Here is a 27,624-nt window from a genome sequence, read left to right on the forward strand (position 1 = left end):
TATCTACTCCCTCTAGGACTCGCTTGTGCTTACTTACTCATATTCATACAACCACATGGACTCGCTGAAGCTCAGACCCACACTAATATGTGGCTTTGAATCCGAGTGAGTCAACTCGTGAGTAAGTTCGTTGACCTATGGTTTAGTATTAAAGGCTCATTTGTAATATAATAGAATCCTATCAGCTAATCTTTGTGAAACAAGGTACAAAACTTTTGTATTAGGGTGATGGAATAAGTTGCGTGTTCGTTACTTGTTACCATTGAGGTCCTAGCCTGGCTATAACAGTTCAACAGGACCAATGGAATACACGTGCATGCGGGCACGTAGCTCAGCAAAGATGCCAGCAAAGTATGCATGTCATGCAGGTAGTACAACACATAAAAGCATGTGGATTCACTACAGCAGCCAAGGTACAAATTATTTCGTACTGGTGCCTGCTATAACCCAAAGTACAGAAACCATGGACAGATTAGAGGAAACAGAGCAGCAAAATTGAACATTGCCATGGTATTGGTGAACACCCGTTTAAAAGGACAAGTAATAACACACTAGACTACTCATAATAAAAAAGAAATTTATTACAGAAAGTCTGTTGCGATGGTATGATTTAGCCCCACTGCTAACACTGGCATTTGGTGCTTAGCTTTGTCCCGGAAAACAAAGTGAACACAGGGAGGCATACTTGTGCAGCAAAAATGTACACAGCACCAAATGCAAACACATGAATCAATAGATGGAAAGAATGCCAAAGCGGGCAACAGCACAAACAGAGTGGTATCAAGCAGCAAGCAAAGAAAAAAAAAGCTTATGTAAACGTTATGTGACACCGCCCTCGCATGAAATACATGTTGCGAGATCTCAGAGAGGACACTTTTGTCTCGAGATTGCTCAAAAATTGACGCATAAGGTTGCACGATTGATCTGTTGGATATGGCTCCAAAGTGGCATTACTATGTGAGACACAATTATAACATGTTTTCTTAGTGTCAGCACATTCATTTAACACTACGCATTGCCAATACTGTGATGACTGGAATAGGGTCGGTGTTTCAGCTACTTTTAAGTGAAAGACACACAAAGTGGAATTCAACTGCCATTACAGCATGGAATAAATACGCTGATGATGTGAAGAGACACATCAAATAAGGTGACAGTAGCATGTGTCGTGACACAGCTTGCGACACTGAAGCGGCACATGGTTGCTGTTTTAGCATCACAACACCGGATCAGACATGTGACAACAGTACGACTGGTTTTGTGTGAACAGCCACTTCCCCATACATTGCACTCGGCAGGTTGTAACAGTGAGAGGTAAATGAAAAAAAATCTGCCCCAAGAGACTCTTAGTGACAGTCACTTTTTTTTTCTTACTATGGATTTGTACTGTTTTTGTCATCATGGGAATGCCAGGTGGTACAGGAGTGCGCAGATCAGAAGACGGCAATGCTTACAACACTCAGCCAATTACATGCAACCATTCCGGATATTCTTTTGCATCTTTTTCCACCAATATACTAACACAGGTTGCTGTTCCTCGAAAAAAAAAAAAAATGGTAGCTCACGTCTTCAAGTGATGTAACAGAAGCCATCTTGGCCTATCATAAGTGATGAAAGATAGTGAAATGTTTATGCACAGAAAATGGCCGACAAGACCGCTTCGAGGATGCCTTTGGAGAGTCTCTGAGAAGTCTATGAATGCCACATACAAAATGGCCCACACTTGCTCATAGAATGACAGAAAGCTGAGCTAGTTGGTAAGGATTCATTATGCAATACTTGCTCAGACTTTGCACTGTCTGCAACGTTATTCCACAAACACAAGTAAAGCTGCACGCAAGTCTTTCAGCAGCTGTGAAGGCTAGTACACTGAGCTGCGAACACTCCAAGCATTTTTTTTTTTCTTTTTGGTCGTCACTGAAGGTAAAAAACTATACTAGTGCCAGATAACTTCAAAGTGAATTACCAGACATAGACATCACAAAAACAGAGGTGCACAGAGGTCCACACATTCTTTTATGTAAAGAAGGAAAAGGTAAAGAAGGAAAGAATAAATGCACTAGGCATTTTTTTGCTGCCAGCTCAACTAGCTATTCTTCTTGGAAATTCAGTTAAATACTGGAAAGCTTTTGACTACATATGACTAACCACATTGTAGCTCTGTAACAATTAAAATGGAAGAAAATGCTAGTTTTAACAAGTTTGTAAGCTACCTTTTAAAAACAGAAGTGAAAAACTCATAACATCAAAGAATTATAGATTACCACACTATTAACAATTAACCCTTTAATCACAACCACATATGAATACTGAAAAAATAAACGTTTAAAATTCCTATCTAAATGTGCAAAATACATCAAGAATATGCATATTCCACAATAAGAAAAAATATTTTCCAGAAACCTTTTGGCAATAGGGAGGAAACGCCAGGCAGGAAACAGGAAGCGGGCCTCACTCCAAGACACCTATGGCTTCGTTTGGAATTTTTACAGGCAGCTCTCGTCATATGTAAACCATAGGTATACATTTTATTTGCTTTACATAACGTGTATGACACCCTCACGGCCAGGGATCTTGCACCAGTCTGTCTACCCTTACCGAGCTTTGAAAAGAAAGCAAGTCACGTGCCAAACTTCCTTTTCCTCATTTTGTGTTCCTGCTCTGAACCAGTCAATGACCCTTGCTACCTGTCATTCAGTGTTGGTCAAACACATTTGGCCAGATACTTCGTACTCAATACCGAAACTCAGCAAGAAAAACAAGCTTTTCTGGTACGTTGCCTACAAGCAACACTCACCGATAAAGGATTAACAGCAAGATAGGCTGCTCCAAGATATGTCGCCAGCCATTCAGGAGCATGATTGTTGTTTGTGCAAAAGACACCTGGAATCTGTGATAGAACTCAATCCTTTGTTTTGTACTTCAGTCACGCTAACAGCACTTTGTGCTTTTAGAACTATCAAATTTCCACAACACTTCGCACTTTGCCTAAACAAAAGTTCAATTGAATGAACCAAATTTTCAGTCTCCAAGAACTTTTGCTTAAGTGCCACTATAGTATATACTCAAAAAGTATGAAGTACACAAATAGTCCTATTCAATGCAGAAACTACACTTGAGGTATGATAAATGGGCATGTGAGGAGGCTAGAATTAAGTGGCTGTTCACACAAATGGAATAAGATATTTTTTTCTCATATGAAAAGAAAAAAAAACTTGCTATATCAAAATGATCAGCTTTCAAATTATGTAATAATGCTAGATGCCTTCTAAACAGGCCATGGAGCTTCGTTGTACAAAGCAATTCACATCTGCTAGACAACCATTCAAAAGCAATAACTTCCTCTTAAAATGCAAAATTCCTCACAAGGGTAAGTAGTGTAGTCCGCCGATCAATGAAGACAAAAATCTCTGTGCAAGCAAGAACACAAGCGCGCGTCGCAAGAACTACCAGTATGCGACTTAAATTAAGGCTTCCTTTAAAATTGGCAGCACAGTTCCAGGAGGATAATTAATAAAGAAATTATTTTGTTCCCCAACTAAAAAGTGCTGATTAAGTGGGAAATGGAGCAATTGTAATGGGGCTGTGCGTTACAGGCATGGAAGACGTTTCTTTGTTTTACTATTTGTGATAGTCTAGAAGCATTAAAACATGTGCAGGACCTCAAACCATTTGGTAAGTCTCGCCCTCTAAACTCTAATGGGACGTACTGAAAAGCATAATGAGCTATTACATATTAGTACATGGATTATTGCAGATGTTTTTTTTTTTTATAGCCTAGGGACTGTACATCAGCACATTATGATGCAACACTGACTGGGTACGATGACAATGAACAGAAACACTGTGCAGGGTAACAGTAACAAATGCAACTCATAAACACACATCACTATTCAGTATCTACAGTTGCAGCGCTACAAACAGTTGTGCAGGCTCATAAAAGACACATACTCTCTATACTCCACCTGTATTGTGAACAGGTCAGACACAAAACTCCAAAATACAATCTGATCAGTTGACTTCTCGTAATCTGACACTGAGAGGGCATGAGAGAATGGCTCAAATACATAATCCATAAGATCTGTTAAACAGCTCTCCATCAAACTGAACCATCATTTGCTCAGATTCAACTCCCTACTTGTGGGCAGAGCTTGTTAACATGAGCAGCTGCAGTACTAGCAATCGTAAACGATTAAGAGCCTCTCCATGTTCTAGTCGTGAGATAGTTGGTTAGAACTCAAAATTCTAGAAGCAACACAAATAATGGGCCAACACAATGCCCATGTCATCTAGTGTTAACCCTTGCTGCTGTTTTGCCGTCTGCACTGTATGCAGAATGTCAGAGCAATATGCAACTGGCATATTTCTCACAAGTACTTCACTCTCCTTGCAATAGACAGAACCTCGCTTCAGCCGTCTGCATGCTTGGCCCGGCTGACAATCTTGTATGACGCCTGCTGTCGATTCTCTACCACAGTGATCCACAACCAATGTCTGAAATCTCAATGACGAGTTAGTAGGTTCTACCCTGAATATATACTCCTTCGTACAAGGCCTTATGCAGTTTATTGATTGTGATCGAACTGTGTGAAAAGTTGAAGTAACCAATGTCAAATTAACAGAAGTCAACCGTATCAGTTTACACTGTAAAAGAAACACTACGTCACAGCCTGAGGCCAGCAAGAAACTGGTATGATTGTACTATCAGAATGTTGATTCCTTCTTAGACAGTGCTACGTGCCATTTCCTCCTTGCTCACACTTTGATAGTAAGTCACAGCAGTAGTGAGGTTACAATGAACAGAGGTGGGGGTGTACAAACATAGACTTTGTATATGTGTAAGTGTGTGTCCTGGGGGGGTAAGATTATCAGAGTGTCAAGGCACACAAAAACAATGTATAAACTGGTAATGCTACAGGAATCTATGTTGGAAACAGGAATCTGTGGCTCTGCTATGAACTCCTTATACAAAAATATTTCACAAACTCACACTCTGAACAAAGGTTGAGATATGCCCAGTCACAGTCTCTTCTTGCCAGCATCTGTCTACTCTGCAGTAGTGCCATAAGGGAAGATGTCTGTGTGCTTCATTCATCTTGCAGTTCAAAAAATTTTGAGGGTGAGTGCAAAAGTAATGCTAACTTTGCATTTACAAAGTACTTATTTTTTTCTCCAAATATCTCGTATTCAAGCAGCTACATACTAAGATTGCAACTAGCATTGGTCACAAAGAGTGTGCAAGTAAACAAGGCAGCCAAGACAATCCACCAGTGGACACAACAAAATCTTGGTTTCCCCAGCTCAAAAAGAGTGAGCCCTTAAAAAGCACAATACTGTCATACAATGTGCACACAACCAGACAAGCTAGTGATGGCAAACATGAAGACATAGTGAAGAAATTGGTTACAGTGAACACAACAGCACGACTCAATAAAACAGCCAGAATCAACAGCAAACAATATGAAAGACAGATGCAATGCCAACCGAATGTTCAGCAAGTGTCATAAAGGGACCCCATGACAGCTTTTGAACATGCCAGATAAACCTGCCCAGTCACTGGGCAATGATACCCTAAGGGCAAGAGCCAACATACCATTACTGCACCAGCTGCAAAAGGACCATGATATTGCCCAGAAGTTTGCTTGCCCTTTCCTGAAAACTTGTAGAAGTCCCCATCACTTTTCGTGTTTGTTGTGACCTGCTGATAATACACTATAGCCACTAGCCGGGTATCCTCAAATGTCACACGAGTAACGTGTGCCTCCCTCAGAACCGAAAAGTGTAGAAATCTTATGACCGACAAAGTAGTAGCACCACCTGTAGGCAAAGCACAATGCCACTGTGCCGGTACGCTACAGCCTTGAAGATCAGACTGCACATAGTACACATCTTGAAGGCCATGCCAATAACAAAGCTCAGCATGATGATGGGGTCACAGGTGGTGTCACGCAGGTATGCTACCAGGGAGGCTTCATATTTTCTTCAATAAATTTGCCTCAAGCAACACAAGAAATATAGCACATGTGAGCTCTATAGATAACATGCTTACCGTATAGTTGAGCAGACTAATAAAAACATGCTTTATTAGCAAACACTGAAAAAAAAAAATATATTTTACATGCAAGTGTGAGAGCACAACAGAGATGAATGCACTTCACCTTCTGGGTGTGGGTTGATGCCATCAGGTGTGTGCCACCATGCTACAGATTTTGTTGCTTTCAGTATTTCGTGTGAGATGCCATTGTAAAGAAATTAATTTGAAGCATTCAAACAGAAGAAAAAAGGCAACATATTGATGGCATATCCAGGATTCATGCACACATTAAAATAAAACTAAATTAAAGAAACTTGATTAATTAACCGTGTGCCATCACTAGCATATGGCAATGCTTAACAAAAAAGATATTAATGCAACATGCCTCACCGGTGAAATGAGAATCTAAATGGTAGTCTGCCTAATTTGGTGGCAAATCGGCAGAACTTCTGGATATGACACCAACTTAAAATCGCGCTTCGGTGTATGTGTGTGCATATGAATGCTCCTAAATCCATATGCATTGATACAGCACTGCTGGTTTGAACATCTTAAAAAATAAAAAAAAATTAAAGAGAGTAGCACATGAAGACATGCCAGGGGCAGAGTTTGATTGCTGACAACTCTGTATGTGTTTGTATGCAGTACACTCAACATATTTATATTTTTGTACAAAAATATTTGTGAAGTGGTGACCTCCAATGTGACACATAGCACACATTTCTTGAAAGGTGTCAGAGGGCCCATTTATGTTTTTATATCCCCAATAATTCCATTTTGCCACAAAACCATGCCATTCACTGTTGCATACTGAGTTTCTGCATCGGAAAGACAAAAAAGACAGAGGTATTGTTTTACAGCCTATTTTCAACTGCTGATGAAGGAAAAGCATAGGAAGCACACAATGATAATAAACACACCCATTTGATCACATAAACATAGATAAGGAAATGCATGCAAACTACAGTAAAGTGACTGGATGAATGAACAAAGAAAGACTCATGAAAAATATGAAGACGCCCGAAGCAAAAGTCACAAAGTGTACTGTAAAAAAATAAGGAGAACGGCTCGCAATACTAACGTATATGGAGCAGAAAACCGTTCAGACTGGATATTTACATGTTCTAGACACTTGACTAGAAGTACAAGAGAAACAGCATTAAAAGTAAATAGATGCAGTCTTGGAGATTGACACTTGCGACAAGGACAGCCAATGTTTAAAGGGACACCAAGAAGAAGCATTGCATCAGTTTAGGTAGGTAGAGCATATTGCAACAGCCTTCTTTGCATTGCCTCATAGCAACAAGTGGAGAAAGTGAAAGCCAGACTTCCACATAGAGAAAAGCGCAGACGACGAAACAAGAGATATACAAACTGCACAGGTGCACTGTTCGTATATGTCTTGCCTCATCATTGATGCTGTTCTCTATTTTGAATGTACACCAAATAGCAGAGCTTGTAAATACCAGCCAGACCTCTTTTCTTGAACACAGCAGCCAACTTGCTGTGCCTGCGACATCAAGTATGGCCTCCCAAGTTCCATGACATTTTTGTGCATTTGGGCCATTTACGTGTAGGGAAAGCTCCCAAAAGTTGGCAGGCTGCACCTCTGCTTCCCTTTCATATGCAATGCATACGAAATGCATCCGCTGGGCTGGTAAAAAAATTCACTAAATGCAGGAAGCTGCTGTCAAAATCCATCGCATCAAGGCGAGCTGGTGTGGGAGCGTTAAGATAGCGTCGCCAAGTCTAGCTTGCTGCGCTTCTGCTCGTGGATAAGAACGACCTGTTTTGCCTTTCAAAAATTCAATCTATCAACCTCATTCAACTTAGTATTTACTGTCAGTGACTAAGTTTCAACCGAGGGCTGGCATGCGTTTGCCAAACTCGTGGTGCAGTGAAAAAAAGTTTTGTATGCATGTTGTACAGATAAATACTGAAAAGACAAAGTCAAAAACCTTAGACTGCAGTTTACGTATGGCACAGGCCTAAAGAAAAGTATAAATATATGGCAACTTCCTTAAATGCAGCTGGCTCACTGCAAAGTCAAGCTTCGCAGATTTTTTTTAGACTTCTCAGTTTTCGCTGTGATTGAACATTTTTTCCCACATCACATCAGGAGCATTAGAATGATCAGGAAACAGAACATAGGGACATAAATCAATGTACGGTGAAAGCGAGAACATGAAACAAAGTTTTTTGCCCCTTCATTGACAAATATGTATGCCTCAGGTATGCCTTCCTCACGTGCTACAACTTGTGACTCATTTCTCGCCATATTAAAAGAAAGATTTAGCTTTTGCCTTGCTTATTGCAGTACATGCGAAATGCAGAAATGCTGTCATTAGGCAAATGATGAGCTAGTCTCAATGAAAGCTGCAGCATTTAAAAGAAGAAAGAAACAAGATAAAATTCTAACAGCTGCTGGGAGCAGGGTTTTGGCCTAGGCCCTCAAACTTTTGTTAAGAGAAAAGTTAAGGAAAACCAGAAGACCTAAAAGAAGAAAGCTGAAGCATCAAGTTTACATTTCCATATTGCTATAACTATTTTTCTGACCACATGAGCTACCATACATAATAATAAGAAGCATGTGAACTGCTCCTAGAGTGTCTGAAGAAGGCAAAATTGATATAGGTACCACTCATATGAGTGCACAAATATTTTGTGAACAGGGCTTTTGCAAATCGAGTTAATTGAAGTAAAGAATTTACACAAACTGTGAATGGACATGTCAGTTTTGTTCCCCTTAAAGAGACTCCAAAGAGAACATCAAAGAACACTCCAGTCACCTCAACACCTTTAGATTACAACAGGGCTTGATCACAATTGAGCTAGATCGCAATGGTGTTCAACTGTGATAAAATTTCTTGATTGTAATTGGCTCATGCATGCCAGCTACAGAGGGGAGTCAATTGTGGTAAAGAAATTTGATCCTGATACAGCACGATCGCAATCGCAAGTGTCCCTTGTGACCCGGGTACAACAGGTTGATAAAGCGTTCTGTCAAAATTATTATTCTTATTTTGTGGCAGAAAAGGTTTATTACTGCAGCAGAAAATGAAATAAAAAATTCCACTTTTCGAATATCACATCAGAACTTACGTGATGGAACTTCAGAGTGACGTCATGGATTTTAATGTATGTTGTATTTGGGCCACCTCGGCACGAGGAAAGTTAGCTTGGCAATTCCAGTCTTCAGCTCCTTTAAAATGCAACGTAGCCTTTCTTTACTGATAAACAATTCAATAGGTAAAAGCCGATGCTATCGAAATCACTGATGCCATGGCAAGCTGTTACAGGAACTTCAGTTCAGTGTCGCTACTCTTCACTTCTTTTTGCATCTTTTCGCACTTGCGAAAATTCTTTTCCAAGGTTTCACTATTTGATAAGTGCCATTTTACTAATACAATTCAACCTAACATTATTAAGTGTCCATTTTAAAAGCTCTAGCAGCGGCAGTTGACAGAATTCTCAGATTTACAACTTTTTCACTGCATTTTTTTTTTTTTTCAATCCCTTAGTCTTCGCTTACTTTTGCAGAAGAATGCTAAATGCCTGAATAGAAGGTCCACTCCCGACAGTCAACTGAATATGGTTTGAAATGAACAGTAGCCACCACCACCAATGCAATCTTGAGCTCCCAGCTAGTGGAGTACTCTTCTGCCTTCAATGTCCTCTGCTACCAGCATCCGAGCCCACGTTAGACGCACACACCACACTTTTGAAATGAGATCTGCATGGCCAGTGCCCTAAGCCCTGGAAAATTACGTGGCATATTTGCCTGAAAACTGTTTCAGACTTCCTTGCCAGAAGTGCAAAGAAGAATGTGCAGGAATGGTGGCGTATACAGCAGGAAAGCATTACACAGGAGCTTCTGGACATATTACAGAGACTGCACCAATGTAACTGGCAAATCACTAAACCAGGAGTGATTTAACAAAGTTCTGAAGCACAAAAAAGCGTGAGTACTACCCAAGAGGAGCTCCATCGAGAACTCAGCGAGGTGGTATGACTGCAGGGTTCAAACGGCACAGGAGGCACAGGACAATGAAAGGACAGATAGATATGCACTTTCAACTGGATTCCATTGGTCAAACACTGATTTTCATCAGGAATATACAGACATTCTTGTTTAGTACACTTTCTTCTGATATATGGTCTTATTTATTCCAGGTTTTCTTCTTTAACCTTTTAATGACGGTGCATATAAATACCAGAAAAAGATGTTTGTTATCTATCCAAGTGGGTAAACACATCGAGAATAAGCATAACCAATTAAAATTTTAAAAAATGTTTTCCCAGAACTTTTTCAGCAATAAGACGGAACAACAGGCAGAAAACTGGAAGTGGGCTTCACTCCAAGCTACCTATGGTTTCATTTGGAATTTGTACAGACAGGTCTTCTCATATGTGAACTTAGGTACACATTTCATTTGCTTTATGTGACATGTGACACCACTGTAGCCGGAGATTATGCATCGGTCTGTCGCCTCTGACCATGCTTTTAAAAGAAAGTGAGTCGAGTGCCAAAGTTTGTTTTTCTTGTCCTGTGTTTCTGCTTTAAACCGACAAATGACCCTTGCTGCCTGTGATTCAGTGCTGCCCAAAGACTTCGTAAACCAGAAACCATAGACCAGAAACTTCATACTCAATACCGAAACTCAGCAAGAAAAAAAAAAAAATCTGATCTGTTGCTTGTGTTGCTTGTAGACAACACTCGTCAATAGAGGGTCAAAGAGGCCCTGAAACACTTCTCTAACTAATAATAATATGGCCTCACCATGAAAGGATGTTGTCTCAAGAATCTCATGCCAAGAATTTTTTGAATCCTTTGACTATATGTGGAGTTATCACACCGATAACTGACTTTCTCTCTCTTTTAAACGCTGCTAGTATGCTGGAAGCTACACAGCAGAGAAGCCAAGAGGGCAAAGCTCCAGAAAAAAGATGACTGTCACGGTGGTGAAAGGGCTCGTCAAGGCACCCTGTGGTGGCCACAGTACACTACACTACAGAGCATGGCATCTCAGAGGCCATGCATAGCTGGTGCAGCTACGCACAGTGCAAAGACGAAGTAATTTTTCTGTCTTTTTGAGATGGCAGACATATATATTTTTCATTTATTTAATTCAAAATTAGCAATTATGCATTACTGAGAATGCTCTCGCAATCACGAAATTGGCCAATAGCATCGGTGGGTCCAGCTGTTTTCAATGACGCTGCATGACGGCATTGAGGAAGCGAGAGCAAGTGAGGTTTCACTGATTTTGACTCGAGATTGTAAATTCCATGCTGCCTGAAGTGCAGTAGCATTTGGTTCACACGTTCACAGCAGCCTCTACAACAAACTGGCAGCATTTTCTTACTATGTTCAAAAACTGTTTCAGGGCTCCTTCAAAGTTTTTTGAAATAATATATGTTTCCATGTTATTCACAGATACAATATGATCTCTCCTTTTTCTTTTGTATAGTATAAGCACTGCTGCTTGATCAGTAAACTATAGCTGGGAATGTGTCTGTCGGTCCTTCCGTCACTCTCCTACTTCCTCTACACTGTCCATCACACGGAAAGAGCCGTCCTGCTTTCTTACACCAAATCAAGATATGCAAATCATTACTTGCCAGCAAAGGGTTGAATGGAAGTGATGAAAAAAATGTAAGTTCCAGTACATATGTGCCGGTCCTGCTCCCAACAACTGCCTGCAATGCACTTGCCATTTGAACAAAATGTTCAAACTACCAAGCCGCAAGTGGCTTTGCCATGTGCTTTTAATTGTGTCATGGGCAGTTTACAGCCTTTTGCAGCTCCCTTCCGATTCATTCATAGGTACATACTGTACATATGTACTTTTGTGCCACCGAACCTATGTAGTGCAGTAAAGGCTACATAAAGTGTCGACCAATCAGGAATCACAGCTGGGAGAATAGCTCAATCATTGCCCAGCACTAATGCTATTATGCATGATGTCAGTTGGACGAAAGGATCACGGATGCACTATCAACAGAGCATAATGGAACCGAAGACGCCTCTTCCCTTGCTCTCTTACCTAATTGGTTGATGTGATCCAGAACTTTAACTGCACCGCACACATTTGGTAAGACAAAGTACCGAGGAGCAAGCGTTCACCTCAAAGATATGATAGGCCTCTTATGAACATAGCATTGGTCATTAAGCCAAGTATCAATTCTGGTACATCACCACAAGAATCTAACTTTATGAGAATTAATGCAACAGATAGGCCTTGAAAAGTCCACATCCTCTTCCTACAAACCAACTTTGTAGCAATTACAGTGATTGACAGCTGTTTGATTCCAATGCGACAACACATGCACACAGTTCTGATGAATTCATGAATAAAAACTTACTTCAAACTTGCAACTTCCTTAGATCCACTTTGGTCTGAAATCTAGCTGCGGTCAAATAGGAGCAAACGTGACCTGCCATCCATGTTTATGGCAGACATGAGAACAACAGGTACTGGTGCTATACAAAAGGTTGAAAAACAAGAAAACAACACAGAGTGTCTTGAGATAGTGCTAGCCAAAGTGTTGCGAAGAGCCACCTTGTGGCCCCCTAGCCCGAGACACACGCTTTCAACCAAAGACATGTCGCTACGAAATGTCAGCTTAGAAATTTGAACAGTGCGCATGCAAAATTATAAAACAAAACATGTTAAACCATGTTCAACAACACATTCCATATGCCCGTGACGTAACATTTAACATGACCCGGCTCACCGAAGTGCAGGGCATTTACTGTTGCACCAAAATAAAGCCAACGCACTTGAAATGATGCAACATAAAAATAAAGCTGACTCGAATTGTATCGTGCTACAATATATTACTTCTTTTCTTGGTCTTGTCCACTTCTAATGACTCATGGTGAACCAATCATGCTGACAGTGATACAGTCAAACCTTGATTTAATCAAGTTGTACCTGAAGACAAAAAGTTCAATCAAAAGCTTTGGCAAAGTGAAATTAGTTCCTTTTATAAATGCAAAAAGAAAGAAAGAAAACAACTCAGTCATTTAGCATGTTTTGAATGACGAAGCTTAAAGGGCACCAATGACAAACATTGAATCAATCTATAATGTTAAATTACACTTCGAGAAAACATGAAACATTTGCTTTATGGCAAGGGATGGCTTAGTTGCAGAGAAAACTGGCTGAAAAAGCCACACAATTCTTTCGCAATTCAAGTTGCACATGACAAACGGGTTCCCTTGTAGCTGCACCAGCAATCTTGCATAACATGCTCTGCAATATGCTGCTGACTGATCTGACACACAGGCCTCAGGGAGGGGCCCCACGCTCCCTTCCAGTTGAGTTGTATGAAAATGTATTAAATAGACAGCATTAGTGCATTCTTATAAAGGCAATTACAAATTTTAAAAGTTAACCGAATTTTTCTTTCATGATGAAATGCAACATAATATTATCAGTCAGTGACTTCAGCCAGTGTGACATTGTGACAGCCAGTACTATTACTATATTTTCACAGTAGTGGCATCAATTCTGTCTTATGTTTGTGTTCTTTTCTTACTTATGGAAGCTCTGTTCTTAGTAAACATAATGCTTTGGAGAACTCTAAATACTAATCCATCAGCTTACTTTCATTTATTATTTGCCTTTACTGTCTCTTTCAATGAGAGTTCAAGAGAAATTTGGGCAATGATGCAATAAAAATGTTATACACACTCAACACACATGTTGGATCCGATTGTCACTGCTCACCGAAAATGTTATCTCTGTAGAAATGAGGAGTCACAGTTGACCTGTGGTACATTAGACTGGTTCCTACTATGTTTCAACTTGGATCTGAATGGTACCAAGCCTGCTCTAGATTAAAGCCAGAGAAAGTGTGCCCAAGCCAAACGTACAACCACTTGCCATAGCAATCGGAGGCCACAACAGTGCTTCTGTTGTAAACAAATATAACGGACCAACAAGCTACACACCAGCGTGCACCCGCCACTACAAGCCACGTCGCTAACAACGGACGCTGCAGCAGCTATGTGATCAAAGCTCCATGGTGCTCCCATGTTGAAGCTGTGAGCAGCCCTGAGCACGGCGCTCTTTCAGAGCACCACACTCAAGACTGCTCAGGGCTGAAAGTGCAGGATGTGTTCTGAGCACTCCATTTTGACCAGCCAATTGTAAAGCACTGTGCCATAGCACACTAAAGCACTCAAAAGCGACCAGCCGAATGTGCCATTATTTTGTTCGCAGATATGTCACAGATGGCTACCATTCGTATTGCAGTTGAGTTCTCACACTAATGCTAAGCGTAAAAGAACTTCTGGCTTGGTTGCAGTGAGCCTCGCATCACCTTACAATACGAAAGTTGTCGCAAGTGCCTTGGCACAGTCACCAGCTACTTTAGCTGAAGAGGCGCTTGCAGCACACTTTTTTTCCTTGTAGCTAAAACAGACTAAGCAGTGAAGCCATGTTAGCCAGCACAAGAGCTTCGCTGCCAATACTGGTGTGCGTGAATCACTAACAAAACAATTAATGCAGAAACTCCTCTGAGAGTTGTATAATTATTCATGAGCACTGTGTCTCAAGCTTATCTCCACGCAACCCAGTGTCGTTATCAGTGTTATGAAACTTGATCCGACCAGTACAGTTAACCCTTTGAGGGACAATGACGTAAATATACGGCGCCGCGAACAAGTCCGAAAATGGTCGATGCCGTATATTTACGGCGCCTTCTGTACGTTTAAAAAGCGTGCCCATTTCCTAACTTTTTCTTTTTCTATCATGTGCTGCCACTATGTGGACACAGGTAATTTTTTTCTTGCGCCTCCCTCGCACGGTTTTTGTTGCATGGTTTATTTTAGAGCTGGTTTGCTCCCGCACGTCTATATACTACCACTCGCGCATTGGCGCGTGTGTGGGCGGGTGCGGTTTGGGCTTAGTTTCGCGGGCAGTTTCGGCTTCTTTTGCTTGCAAAACTGATGGCTATCTCGTGACTAATCACTCAAAGGGCGACTGCTTGTTTCTTGCTTGTTTAGTGCTCACATGGGTGGACATAGGAAGGATGCCGCCGTGCATGCGTTTTCGTTGCTTCTTTTTTTTTTGACACTCGCGAAAACTAATTGCCTCTGGTCGGCGATAAGACGAAGATTAGCGGAAGTTTGTCAGACGTTTTGCTTTTTTGACGGGCACACAACCACACAGTTTTCTTGAGTGCACGCACCTACGCAGTTCAGTTACGCTTATAAATATAACTTATAAATATTAGTGCAAGAGCAGGAACAGGTGAGAGTTGGGAAATATTCTCATGTGCGCATTTTCAAAGCCTTGAACTATGTGTATAACAATGCATCAAATTTTTAATTCTGATAAGTTTATTTCCTTTTTTATTGTTGTTCTTCATGAATGAAGAGTACATATATACCAACGCAAAATATTTTTTTCTCACTTTACGGTCACCCTAAAAAAATTACCGTAAATTTTTTTCGAAATAAGTGCCTAAGAAGAATTGGAATCTGCAATAAAAAAAAATCGACCCTGGGCGGTCGCATATGGCGAAAAAATTCGATCCTTAAAGGGTCAAACTGCAATATAACGAGCTTCAATATAACGAAATATTTAACTTTTCATAACCTCTTGTTAATAGAAAACCATATATTTAGAACCTCATAAAACGAAGTGCGTTTGTATGCAATTTCAATATAAAGTAATTTCACTGCCGCCAAAAAGGTATGCCGAGACAATAAATGGAAACTTCCGTGGATGCAGATGGTCAAATGATTGAATTACAAGCGGCTGTTTGCAAACACACTTCTCAATTTGCACGTGGCGCGACAAGAGTGACCGCATGATGTTCCGTATAAGGTCCAAGTGCGATAAGATCCTATCATGCCCCACAAACTGTGTGCTTCAGGTGCAAGTGAAAGTGTGCAAGGGTGAGACAAGATGGTGGTGTCACGAGTGCCACGAGCAAAGGGAAAGAGGGGGAGGGGAGCAAGCCCATGGCAATGGAGTCAAGCACACGTGAGGGGGCGGAGTGGGGGCAAGTTGGCGCACATCTCGGCTGTGGTTGCGCATGGCTGTACGCGCGGCTGAGCGCGAACACAGCCGCGCACCATGCTTTAGAAGTAATCTGCCATGTGCGCAAAGAGTGGGTGTGGCAAGATGACATGGCACCATGTAAGCTGTCTTACTGCGCGTTTAGTATTGGAGGTTGCGCAATCTCAAGTTTTGATGGCCCTTAGGAGTGAGAGGCAGACAAAGCATTCGTTCCCCACTGCCGGCGCTTTTCCTGATAGCATCGTCTCAGTGCGGGCGATGCTATCAGCCGCGGGGCCGAAGCGCATGCGAAAGCGTGGCTTATATGTATGCTTAATTTGTGCCGCCGATAAGATATTGTCGATGTACGTGGTATGAAACCGTATCATTTGTTGCCAGCTCCCAAATTTATCAAAATGAATTGTTTTCTCATCCAAATTTGCTTTTTTCATTTGCTCAATAATTCGGAAAATTCTGCGGCCACTTATCATGCAAGAAAAATCGATCGGCGACTGTACTTATTTGTATAAAAAGTTCAGTTTCAATAGAATGAAATTTTGATATAACGAAGCAAATTGCCGATTTTACCGCCCTCGTTATATTGAAGTTAAACTGCATAAATGACAGTGCTATGGCGACACGAACTGCTATGAATGGCGGCCCAAGGTGAATTGATGATGCAAGCGAACTACTGCGCCAGGTGTGCTGATGCATTCCGATCATTATAAGCAATTAATGCTCTTTAGTGCCTTACCCATCCGCATCGAACCATCACCAACTATACTCTGGAAGCAGCTGCGTATGGTGCGGCCCCGCGGACCTCTATCTTGAAAGCGAGTGCTGATAGCTTCATGTGCACTGTGTTCTTGCAGCTTATTTTGCATTAAGTGAGAGACAGCACGAAGCTCAATTCACTCGCTGATGTGGGCCCTATCTTGAAAGCGTTCATCTTATGTGACGGACGGACAGGTTTCCACATTGCGTAGGCATAGAAATGCTTACGCATATATAACCTTTGTAGATGTGTGCCGATCTGAGCAACTCATTAAAGACAGCAAAGCTGTACATAAGCGAGTTCTCAAGCTACACATCTCAAGCAATATTGGGGGTATGTTGGCTGAATGTTCTTAGTGATGATTCGTCACCAACCCCTTAGTCAAACGGCCGATTCAAGGCTCCCAAGCAGGCTCCTATAGGCTCTCACCGCCACAGCTGTACAAACTCCCAGCTGACTTCTAACCTGGAGCCAGTAAATACGACATGAGAAACAACAATTATGGTTTACTGACTGAAAAAATGAGTAAAGAAGTTGTTCTCTATCTGAGCGAGGTATATGCAAAGTAACTTTCATATTATAATCATTGATAATTACGTTTCAAAGCAAGAATTCTGTACTCCAATGCAGGTTGCATTGCTGGCTGTTCTTTGACATTTGATACTGAGCCTGCTGCCGCACCGTGTGGCCACACAAAAGCAGTTGTGAAAGTCCTCTTAACAGACTCGCTGTAAAATGGTCACCATGTCACGTTTGCTATGCTGTCATTACATCATAGTCATCATAGTCACAGAGCGCAACCAGGCATTGATAAAATTGGCTGCGACTATCAGTTTACAAAAACTTGCACACGTTCTGCTTTCACATTCCTGGACGGTTTTCACACTCCACTATGAACCAAGTAGCTGCATGAAGACCAACAACGTGCCACACTAGCAAATAGCATGACGTTGGTTCATTGCTTATCCATTGAGCTTCTTCGTGTGAAAGCTGCCAAAGCACACTCACAAAGTGGGAAGGTTTCATGATTCAAACTACGATGCAATATCAATCTACTAAATGAATAAGTGCAAAATGTAATCTTCCACAGAAGTGCTCTGGGAGAATGAATATATTTGTTAAATCAAGGTTTGACTGTATTTTAAGAAGTGTCTCTTTCTTTAATTTTTTTGGAATGGTGCATTCACATTTTGCATCATTTCTAATTAGGCTCTGTAGAAAGTCTCTTTCACACTCAGTGTGCAACGGGCGCCAGCAGCTAGAGCAGTAGTAATGTCTTTCTGATAATGACATGCTTCAGAGGGAACCCCCAGTACCACAGGCCAAAAAGAAATATATATTGGTAAAGGTTGCTCCGAGGCTTCATTGACTGATATCTAAGATCTTGGAAAGTGGTCTTGGGCGACTATCTGCACTCAAGGAAGCAACGACAATTACATCATGGCGAACCTCTGCTGTCTCGCTTTGCTTGGCCTGTAGTAGCGCTAGCTGGTCTGCCTCGGTGCGATTCACTTGTTGCTGTACCATTTCTTCTTCTGTGGCACATTTCATAAGGTGTCACATTTAGCATACAGCTGAACCTTGATATAATGAACGCATATACAGCAAATTATCAGATATAACAGAGTAAATCTAAAATTTGCTCATGTTCCCTACCTATATCAGTGCGTATTGCTTATAACAAACATCAGACATAAAAAAGGTGCTTTCATGTCGGAAGCGACATCGTTATAACGAGATTCAACTGGCTCATAAATGTAGGGCTACTCTAGACATCGTTATCTGACCATGGCTGGAGTGTGATGACTGATGCTGTTGGTGCCAGCGCCACCTAGGGACAAGGAGGAGGACCATGTAGGTGTCAATCAATCCTGGAGTGGAAGAGGAGGCCGCTCCTTGTGGTGCTCAGGCAAGGGAGCGAAACACTGATGGGAGGCATGAATGGGGGGGGGGGGGACTTTTCAGGCTACAGGATTACCGTATAGACTCGTATAAGGGCCGCACTTTATTTTCACAATTTTGACGAAATGCGGCACTTACGCGAGACCAAACCTTTTGGTTAATATGGTGCTGGCGCAGCAGGTGACTGCTGGACACCCTGGATCCCCGACGACTGTACCACTGCATCAGAGGTCAACGCGCAGCTCTCGCCGTCTAGTAGAGGCACGCGAAAGTGTGCAGAGCATGGCATAGGGGCACTGAACGCAATTGCTCCTCCGGTGGGATTATTTTTTTCCAAATTTCGGGCTGCCAAGTTGGGGGTGAGGCCCTCACACGAGTCTATACGGTATTGCCGTGGAAATTTGCAAAGGTCGCTCACAGTTACCGGTAAAACATAACGGTTTCAGAAATGAGTCATGGGCAGAAATGCTGGTGCAGTCATGACCTATGAGCAAAACTGCCAGCAACAATACCACTGTCTTGGGGCCGGTGCTGCCATTGTCTATGTCCTTGTCTAAGTGGCAAGTCTGCATCTGCAACGAAATCAAAACACATTAGAATAATTAAGGATCCTATAACCTTGAGCTTCCTGCACTGCAGGTGCCATAAAAGCAATACAGTATAATCTAGTTCATACGTCTCAGAAAAAAAAATGTGAGAAAACATTTACTATGACTGGGAAAGCCTACTATCCGAAGTCACTGAAACATTTGGTAGACTGAACTGTAGTTGACATCTACGTATTGCAAAATGTTGCGTGAATCGTTGCAGCACAAAATGCCGACGCGCACCAAGCTTGGTGGCGGTCGAGCGGCCCGAGACATGCATTGTCATTATTGCTGCTTCAATTACTGCTGCATTGTCATTATTGCAAGTTTACGTTCGCGCTCCTAGAATTTGGCCTGCGTCCGCAGCTTCTTTCAGTGGCCCATTTTGGCAGGAAGCTCTGACCTGCCCAAATGGTGAGAATTGTTGCAGCCCAAGACGCCGACGCGTATCAGGCTGGTGGAACCCAGGACATGCTTTGTTGCTTTCTGATTGCATAGCGTTAACAGAAGCGCAATCGAGCTGGTAGGCAATGCCGAAATACGATGCCGCCAGAGCAAAACATGACGCTCACATCACGCCACCTGAAGCAAAGAATGACAGCACATTTGGTAATCGCATATTAAAGGTGTGCAGTACGCCTCCAATGGCACTAAGCCCCATGCACTGTGAAACAGATAAAAGGAGGTGCTTATCGCAGTAGGGTTGGCAATGATAGCTGGGAATGAGACATGCAACAACCAGAGAGGAGATTTCAAGGTGACATTCGGTGGTACCAGAAGAGGAAACTGAGTAGGTGCCGGCATTTCCATGTGACATCGGCGAGCAAGTACTGCCGGGAAGCTGCCATGGCAGGCACCTAGTGCTTTAGAATGCGCACTGCTTAGCGTCTTTTCTTCTTCACATGGGATCTAGCAGCTGGGAAATGCATCATACGATCATACGAAATGTATCAACATTGGTGTCTAAAGATAATCTTTTCCAGGAACTTATTAACCAGTAAAAAAAGATGTAACTGCATTAGTTCATTTTCTGTGTTCTCGATCATGAGCGTTCATACTGGGAAATCATATGAAATGGGATCGTACGAACAAGGTTCCACTGTACTTTACTCATTACTGCAGTGCTATGCTTGGTTAAAGAAAAGAAAAGGAGAAAAAAATACAGTTTTACCGAATGTGAAAAGCATTGAATATGCCAGCTAGTGCATCATTACACCTGGTAAAAATTACAGAGTCCTACATGGTATAAATATCTACAGCAGTGCCCCAACAATCTGCTTCACAGAACCACGCTTTGATTTGAAAATTATAACAGTGTAAACACATGCAAGGACAAAGGAACAGGGACGAGACACAAGCGCTGGTGTATTTTCTGTCCTTGTTCCTTTGTGGTTACATGTGTTTGCGCTGTTTTTTTAATTTTCAAATCAAGTATGCACCAACTTGCCCGGAAAGAAGTTTTAATAAAGAACCATGGTTGTTGCTCTGCCATCTTTCATGCCCCGTATTTCACTTCTTGCTGCTGGCTCCAAAACTCCTTTCAGCTCAATGTTGTTTTATGCTAATTGTCTCATGCAGCACAGTGAGCAACTGCAATGGCTGCCTTGTGAGCAAGTGGTCACACTTTGCATTTTAACTATGCTGACATTCAGGTAGCCGCCTTTGGCTTGAGCACCAATCATCAGTGGTGGCCGAATAGAGCCCTAATCACAAGGAACAAGATTCCAACAGATTTTCGACATCGGCGCCTCCTGCCACCAAGTGACATTGGCTGACATCGGTCGGCTTTCATGCAGAATAGGCGAATACTATGAGTAGACTCATAGAGCAAGCATAAAATTGTAACCATGCCATAGCATCCCTAACACCTCATTTGTCTCCCTTTTATTGGCAGTGCCATGCTTTGGTTTCGATTGTAAGTCAACACTCCACTTGATATTTTCAAATCTTAAATATAGATCCACTTACAATCATGTAAGTGCACTGATGCCTGCAGACCCTTGGGTTTGCATAAATAACATCTCGCAGCGGATGCACAATCTTGAAGCGATGCTCAAGCAAGTGGTTCCTGTGATATCCAATGCATGTAAAAGTGAGCATACTGTGGCTTAGAAGGACACTAGAGGCAAAAACAAAGTCAATCTAGACAGTTCAACACGGTAGGTAAAACTGAAATTTTCTGGATGTATACAATCAACTCTGGAGACACAAACACTTGTTGTGATATAATGGAAGGCTCACACATTATATGAACACAACCTTTTCACTTTGTCAGACATGTATTCTGTCTCAAAACATCTACACATTTTACACACATTTTACTCCCGCATCCCTTCAAGCAGCCAACTAGCCAAGTCAGTAAGAGTAGAAGGTCCAACAGTAACTTACCTGCTATCAACTGCAGAAAATACCCGTGTGCACAGATGACTGATGAGCGAACCTCAGATGAACTTGAAACACTTTTGCCGGTCATGTGGTATGCGGGTCTTGAACAGAATGGAGTCAAGCCTGAACTGGGTGTACAGCAGGGGCATATAGCCATACACCTTGACAAAGAAGTTGAGGCAGGTGTCTCGCTCGTGGAAGTGTGAGTCGTCAGCTGACAGCGATACCGTGCAACCCGGGCACCGGAACGTCCACCGCGTTGTGACCTAGCACAGAGGGTGAAAAGAAACAACTTTAAGAAACTGCACACCTTTTAAGGAGGGTGTGGGATATCACCTGGTATCAATGGGAATCACCTCAGAAATATTCTGAGGTGATATTTGAAAAACAAGAAGTTTTTGAATGGTTTTTAGGAAATGTTAGCGGCAGCCAGTTGCTGACAGTTCCATGACTTCAACAATTTTCCTCTTTTTCAACAATGCAACTGTGCGCAAAGCTGCGCCGACACAGTGCCATTTCCATGTTGCTTCAAAGCAAGTTGTGCGTGAATGAGCCCTGCGTGTCTGTTACTACGTGCCACTTAAACGGCCGATCGCCAGTCCTTGGCAACGAGAATCAACTGAGCAGTCCTACCTTGAGGGGTGGTTTCCGGGTGATGTGTGAGACTAGGAAGTTCATGGCGATATCCTCGCAGTTCATGTACTCGTCCACCTTGTCCCGGATGGCTTGGGGCATCACGTAGGTGTACACGTACGAGTAGTACTGCGCACATGCAAACAGGAGAAACACTCTACCGAGACACCAGTGCACAGGAATGCACAAACACACTCACATTTCACTCGAACTCGTGTGCAACCTTATGTATTGCACTGCACAGCGTCGGAACACTGAACTCAACTGATTTGCCAGAGAAACGACGAGAAACTGCACTCCTACGTTCTGTATTAGACACTCAGCCTCACCATACAAGCACTGTATATAGCACACACAATTACGAACTGTGACATGTACAAATTGGCCAACATAGTAGAGCAGATAACTAATGTAAGCCTTGAATATCTGTGTGAATGCAGCTAGATGCCACTGCATTTACATTGACTGGCAACATACCATAGACTGACGCCATCTCAGTGGACCTTCAAAACTACTTAAATATAGGATTTTGATATTCAAGGTTTTTAAAAAGGCTCGAAAGACCACTATGAATCTTGTATGCATTTAAGTTACTTATTTCTGTCTGGCACCTTACTGCTTGCTGCAAACATAAAGAGAAAAGAAAACCAAATTTGCTTTATTAAAGGCAACAAATATTTGATTGCTTTCTGCGCTCATGTGCTTCACTTATAACCAAGGACTTTACCCATTCTCAGTACTGAGACATACATATGCTAAACCAGGGCTGCACAACTTAAAACCAGTAAGGGTTAAAACTAACTTTCTCGGTAGCCACACGGGCTGCGCTTTAGTGGGAAATGCTGCACCTTTTGCTTGCAGCAAGGCAGCTTGTTTTGTATGATTCATTCAAAAGATATTGCGAAAGTGCATGTTCGATTTAATCAGGAACATTACGTGAATTAATGCAGTCTTAGTGTTGGTAGCTTGAGGAATACGTTCAGTTGTCCTGCACCTTTCTTATAGGCTTACAAAATCATACATTATGTTTGACGAAAAAATTTTTCTTTTTACCAATGTATGAACATGCTCCATTTGCAACACCAGCACGCAATAGAAGTCTGCACTCGACTGTGCGCTAGGCAATAAAAATCTGCATACGGCCCGCAGGCTGTATGTTGTGCTGCCCTGTGCTACGCAGTTTTTATTTACTTAAAGCACTCAAGCTTCGATAATAAATTGAACTTGCTCTTAATGTCAAACATGTGATCATTGTATAGAAACACTGTGATACAAGCATAAGATGAAAATGAAGCTTGAAGAATGCAAAGAGAACCCATAAAGACATGGTCCCACTGAAGCTAACGGTCATGGCAAGAAAAAAAACATGTATTATCCAGACTTTGGAAATTCCACTGCTTGACAGTGCTATTAACTGCGAGGGCATGTTCCTGGACAGAGTAGCCTTCAGCAGCTTTTTTTCAATTCACAGGAATATCCTGCATCTTTTCCAGGATGAACAAAGCGCATACTATTCATGAACTACCAAAATGTGAGCAAAACAGAGAGCTGTGCAATGCATATCATCAGAATTTCATTTACAGAAGCTCTTGTGTACCTTAGAGCTAATCTAGTTACTGTTTTAATGAAGCATCGAACTCATCAGATAATGAATCATCACACAAAACACCAAGTGATACAGGCACGAAAAGTGATCTTTAGAAAAGGCAAAAACTGTCATCCTTCTGAAAGTACCACAAAGCTAGAAAGGAAATTCATATTGGTTTCTCTGAGGGAGAGCTTCACAATTAAAGAAAAATTTGTCCTAGTCTTGGTGTGAATCTAGGACCAACACCTTTCTGGAACAGTCACTCTACCATTTGAACTAACAAACAGGCTAGCAGATAGCACAACAGGGCTGAGTTAATTCTCATAACCCGAAGTGCAAGGACAGCGGAAATGGCAAATCAGTTTAATGTAAATCTGCAAAGTGGAGAATGTTTCATAAAGATAAAAAAATGTTTCATCTATTGAACAGTAGCATAAAGCTACAAAGGAAATCCATATGGGTTTCTCAGGAACATTCACAAATGAGAAAAATATCTGCTAGCCTCCTGGCCAGCAGAGATAACCAGGTGAATGCCATGGAAAGGTGTCTGTCCCAGGTTCAGTTCCTGATACTCGTTCATGAAACTTCCTACACCTCGTGGATTTCCACAGAATTAATTTGCCATGCATACCTTGTGGAAGAAAGCAGCCCCCATCAGCACCATGGACAGCTCGCAGGAGTAATTGCTGTTGTAGTACCACGATTTGTGGTTGATGTCCCATGCATGGTAGCGACCCGGAAAGCCCACAATGCGGTCTCGGGCTTCACGCCAAACCCTGTCCCAAAAGTAGCAGAACTCATCTGAGTGGCTGTACGGACCCCGCTACTGTCATTATGAACACTCTTTCAGTGATCTCAACATCAAGGAACAGCTACGGCCACAAATACTGACGTATCCAGCATCGGACTAAATTAAGCTCATTGTAACATACAAAAAACAAGTTAAACAAAGCTTTAAAAACAAATTGTCACTTGGGAAAGCTTACAATCTAAATTGTATGATGTACATTGTATGACGATGATGATGTAAATTGTATGATGTACAGTACGTTTAATGTTTCTTGGTGTGACCATATAATAGCAGAAAGCACATGAACCAGAGGAATGTGGCTGAGGTGTTCTAGTGTAAAGGTTATGATGCTGGCCGTGACGTCTTTAAATGATTTAATTGGGAAAGCGTGAAACAGTAAAAGGTCACTGCAAAACTCAGCAACTGCACACACCTGAACCCAAACACTATTTCATCATGACGGAGGTGTGTGTCATCGTCAACAGAGAGCACAGCTTCCGTCTCGATAGAGGAAAATGGCAGGAAGCGGTTGTTGAGGCTGTTCTTCTTTGCGCGTACCACCTGGCATAAAGGCAGAAAGGAAAAGTATGAGGATACAGCGGGGGCACACAATGAGCAAGACTGACAGCCGGTGTTTGTGGTTTGTCTTTTGATTTAGTGCCACAGAAACCCAACTGTCCAGGGTCCCCAATCCCACAGCGGTTACACGGAAATAGGCACACAAAATTTTTGACAAGAATTTTTCGATCTGTAGTCACAACCGTCTTTATGTACTCCTGTGCTTCAAACAGTGACAAGTGAGCATGACAGTAATTGTACACCGGTATGAGAGAGAAGTCAACAACCAATGTGACCCCATCTATGAAAAATCAATCTCTTGTTGATTGAGGCAAACCTCACGCAGGTCATGCTTTTAGAACTGTTGCCCTGTCTCTACGATTAAATACACACATTTTTTCTACTTCCTGTTAAAATGTCTTTGATGCCCCAGACAAATTTGCCTGAGAGTTAAATGCGTCATGTAAGCCACATTAGAAGATAAGAAACCCATGCATAACATTCGACAGAAAATGTTGGCACTACTCCCTCTCTGATGCACTGTCAAGCTGCAAGATTTCACTGTGTATATTAGGTCATGTTTCCACAATCTCCTGTGCGAAAAATGTTGCAGAAATGCTAAGAGTTGCTATCAGAACGTGGTTTACAACAAGGTTTACAGAGGTGCATTACAACAGGCGGCAATAACATGAGGCGTGTCGTCTGTGCTGCCTCCAAACATACAAAGGCATGACTGCAGTAAGTGGCATTTAATTAATAATTACATAGTCAGTGCGTCCTGTGAACGCAGTGTCTACTTATGACTTAACAACTAGCGTATTTGCTTTCAAGATTGCTACACAAGAGCATACAGCCAATCATGAAGTTGCCATGCATGGCACACTGTGTAATTTGTAATTTGTAAGTGTTCACTAGAGACCAAATAACACAATTGCAGAATTTACTTTACATAACGATGAAATAGCCTGGGTATACAGAGTAGAAACATTGGCTACTTTTCTCTGTAACTTTCATTGTGTTTCTTTAAATTTAATAATAAAAAATAGAGAGATAGGATCGCCAACCTAGAGCTTAAAGGGGCCTTAAACCATCCCTCATGCTTGGTGAAAAAACAGTCTTCGGATAGCATATGCTGCTCTGAACATCTCAGCCAGATTGTGCAGTCATGCGCGGCACATGGATCTCGCAAGTGGAACGTGAAGTCGCCATTCTCCCAAATGCTCTCTTTTCAAAAAAAGCCTGCTCCTCGCTCTTTTCAGGATGCTTTATTTCATAATATAACAGATTCCCACAGTGCTAGTGGCTGCTATTGGCCAACAGCTGACACCAATCAAGAAGGGTGCTTGGACCAGAGCGCTTCTTCCTACTGTTACTGTACATACCGTATTTACTCAATTCTAACGCACCTTCGATTGTAATGCGCACCAGATTTCCGTGACTAAAGAAAACGAAAGAAAATCCCCCCTTTGATTTTCACGCACAATTGTTTGCCGCGACCTAAAAAAAGAAAAGTCCTTTACAGTACCACTCACCTCATTCTTTCATACAGGAATACATCTTTCTCTTATTTGGAAAAACAAAGATTTACTCCCAATACACTAAAGCTGCGATAAATGAAAAAAGTTGCAGTTTCACCTGAAAGGCGAAACCTCTGTTACATAGCAAATTATTAGACAGCTATACCAAAAGTCAGGATAGCAGTTTTATCAGCCATATAAGCTTTTAGAGATTCACTTACTAACTAAATTAACAAGCATGGTGCCACGTGCGCACAAGCAAGCATGAACACGTCTCACGCGATGACCGCGGAAACTCTTTATCAAAACACAGGAGTAGGGAAGTGCAGCAGCAGGAGCGAGCGAATTGACCTTTGTGCAGACTCTCGCTTCAATGCGCACTAAGTGACGAGAACACAGTGCGGTACACCTAGATGCGTCACCATCGCAGATCACTTTCAAGATGGGCTACCTTCAATGGTAAGGTGGCGCAATGATCGGCTCAGCCGTCAGTGCTGCCGTGTCAGTTCTGCAAAACACCGAGGCGGCCACTACTACAGAGGCATGCTTTTGCGGCGCTCGTTTGAAACATGTTGGTCGTTCTAAATTGCAGTTTGAAGGCAATTGAAAACATTGAGGTCCATTTTGGACCACCAGCGCTTGAGAAAGAATGTCAAATTTACGACTACAACTATATATATTGTGTCAAAGAAGTAAACAGCACGGATATCGCAGTGAAGTGCTTAAGTTAAAATATGGGGTTTTAGGTGCCAGAACCACGATCTGATTATGAGACACGCCGTAGTGGGGGACTCCGGAATAATTTGACCAACTGGGGTTCTTTAACGTGGACCTAAACC

The 27,624-nt window shown here is 42.0% G+C and overlaps 1 protein-coding gene across 1 annotated transcript in view; it reads right to left on the bottom strand.

Annotated features, from left to right (window-relative positions):
- Positions 1-560: 560 nt before the first annotated feature.
- Positions 561-27,624, bottom strand: part of botv (exostosin like glycosyltransferase 3) — a 44,200-nt gene continuing 17,136 nt past the window's right edge. Inside the window, exons 6-10 of the mRNA XM_075695454.1 lie at positions 25,144-25,271; positions 24,552-24,696; positions 22,333-22,461; positions 21,703-21,965; positions 561-19,299 (exon numbers count right to left, since the gene is read on the bottom strand). Of these exons, the coding sequence (XP_075551569.1) occupies positions 21,756-21,965; positions 22,333-22,461; positions 24,552-24,696; positions 25,144-25,271 (612 nt within the window). The 3' untranslated portion in view covers positions 561-19,299; positions 21,703-21,755. The remainder of the gene's footprint in view (positions 19,300-21,702; positions 21,966-22,332; positions 22,462-24,551; positions 24,697-25,143; positions 25,272-27,624) is intronic.

The sequence above is a fragment of the Dermacentor variabilis genome, chromosome 6 (assembly GCF_050947875.1).
Source record: "Dermacentor variabilis isolate Ectoservices chromosome 6, ASM5094787v1, whole genome shotgun sequence".
Taxonomy (NCBI): Eukaryota; Metazoa; Arthropoda; class Arachnida; order Ixodida; family Ixodidae; genus Dermacentor; species Dermacentor variabilis.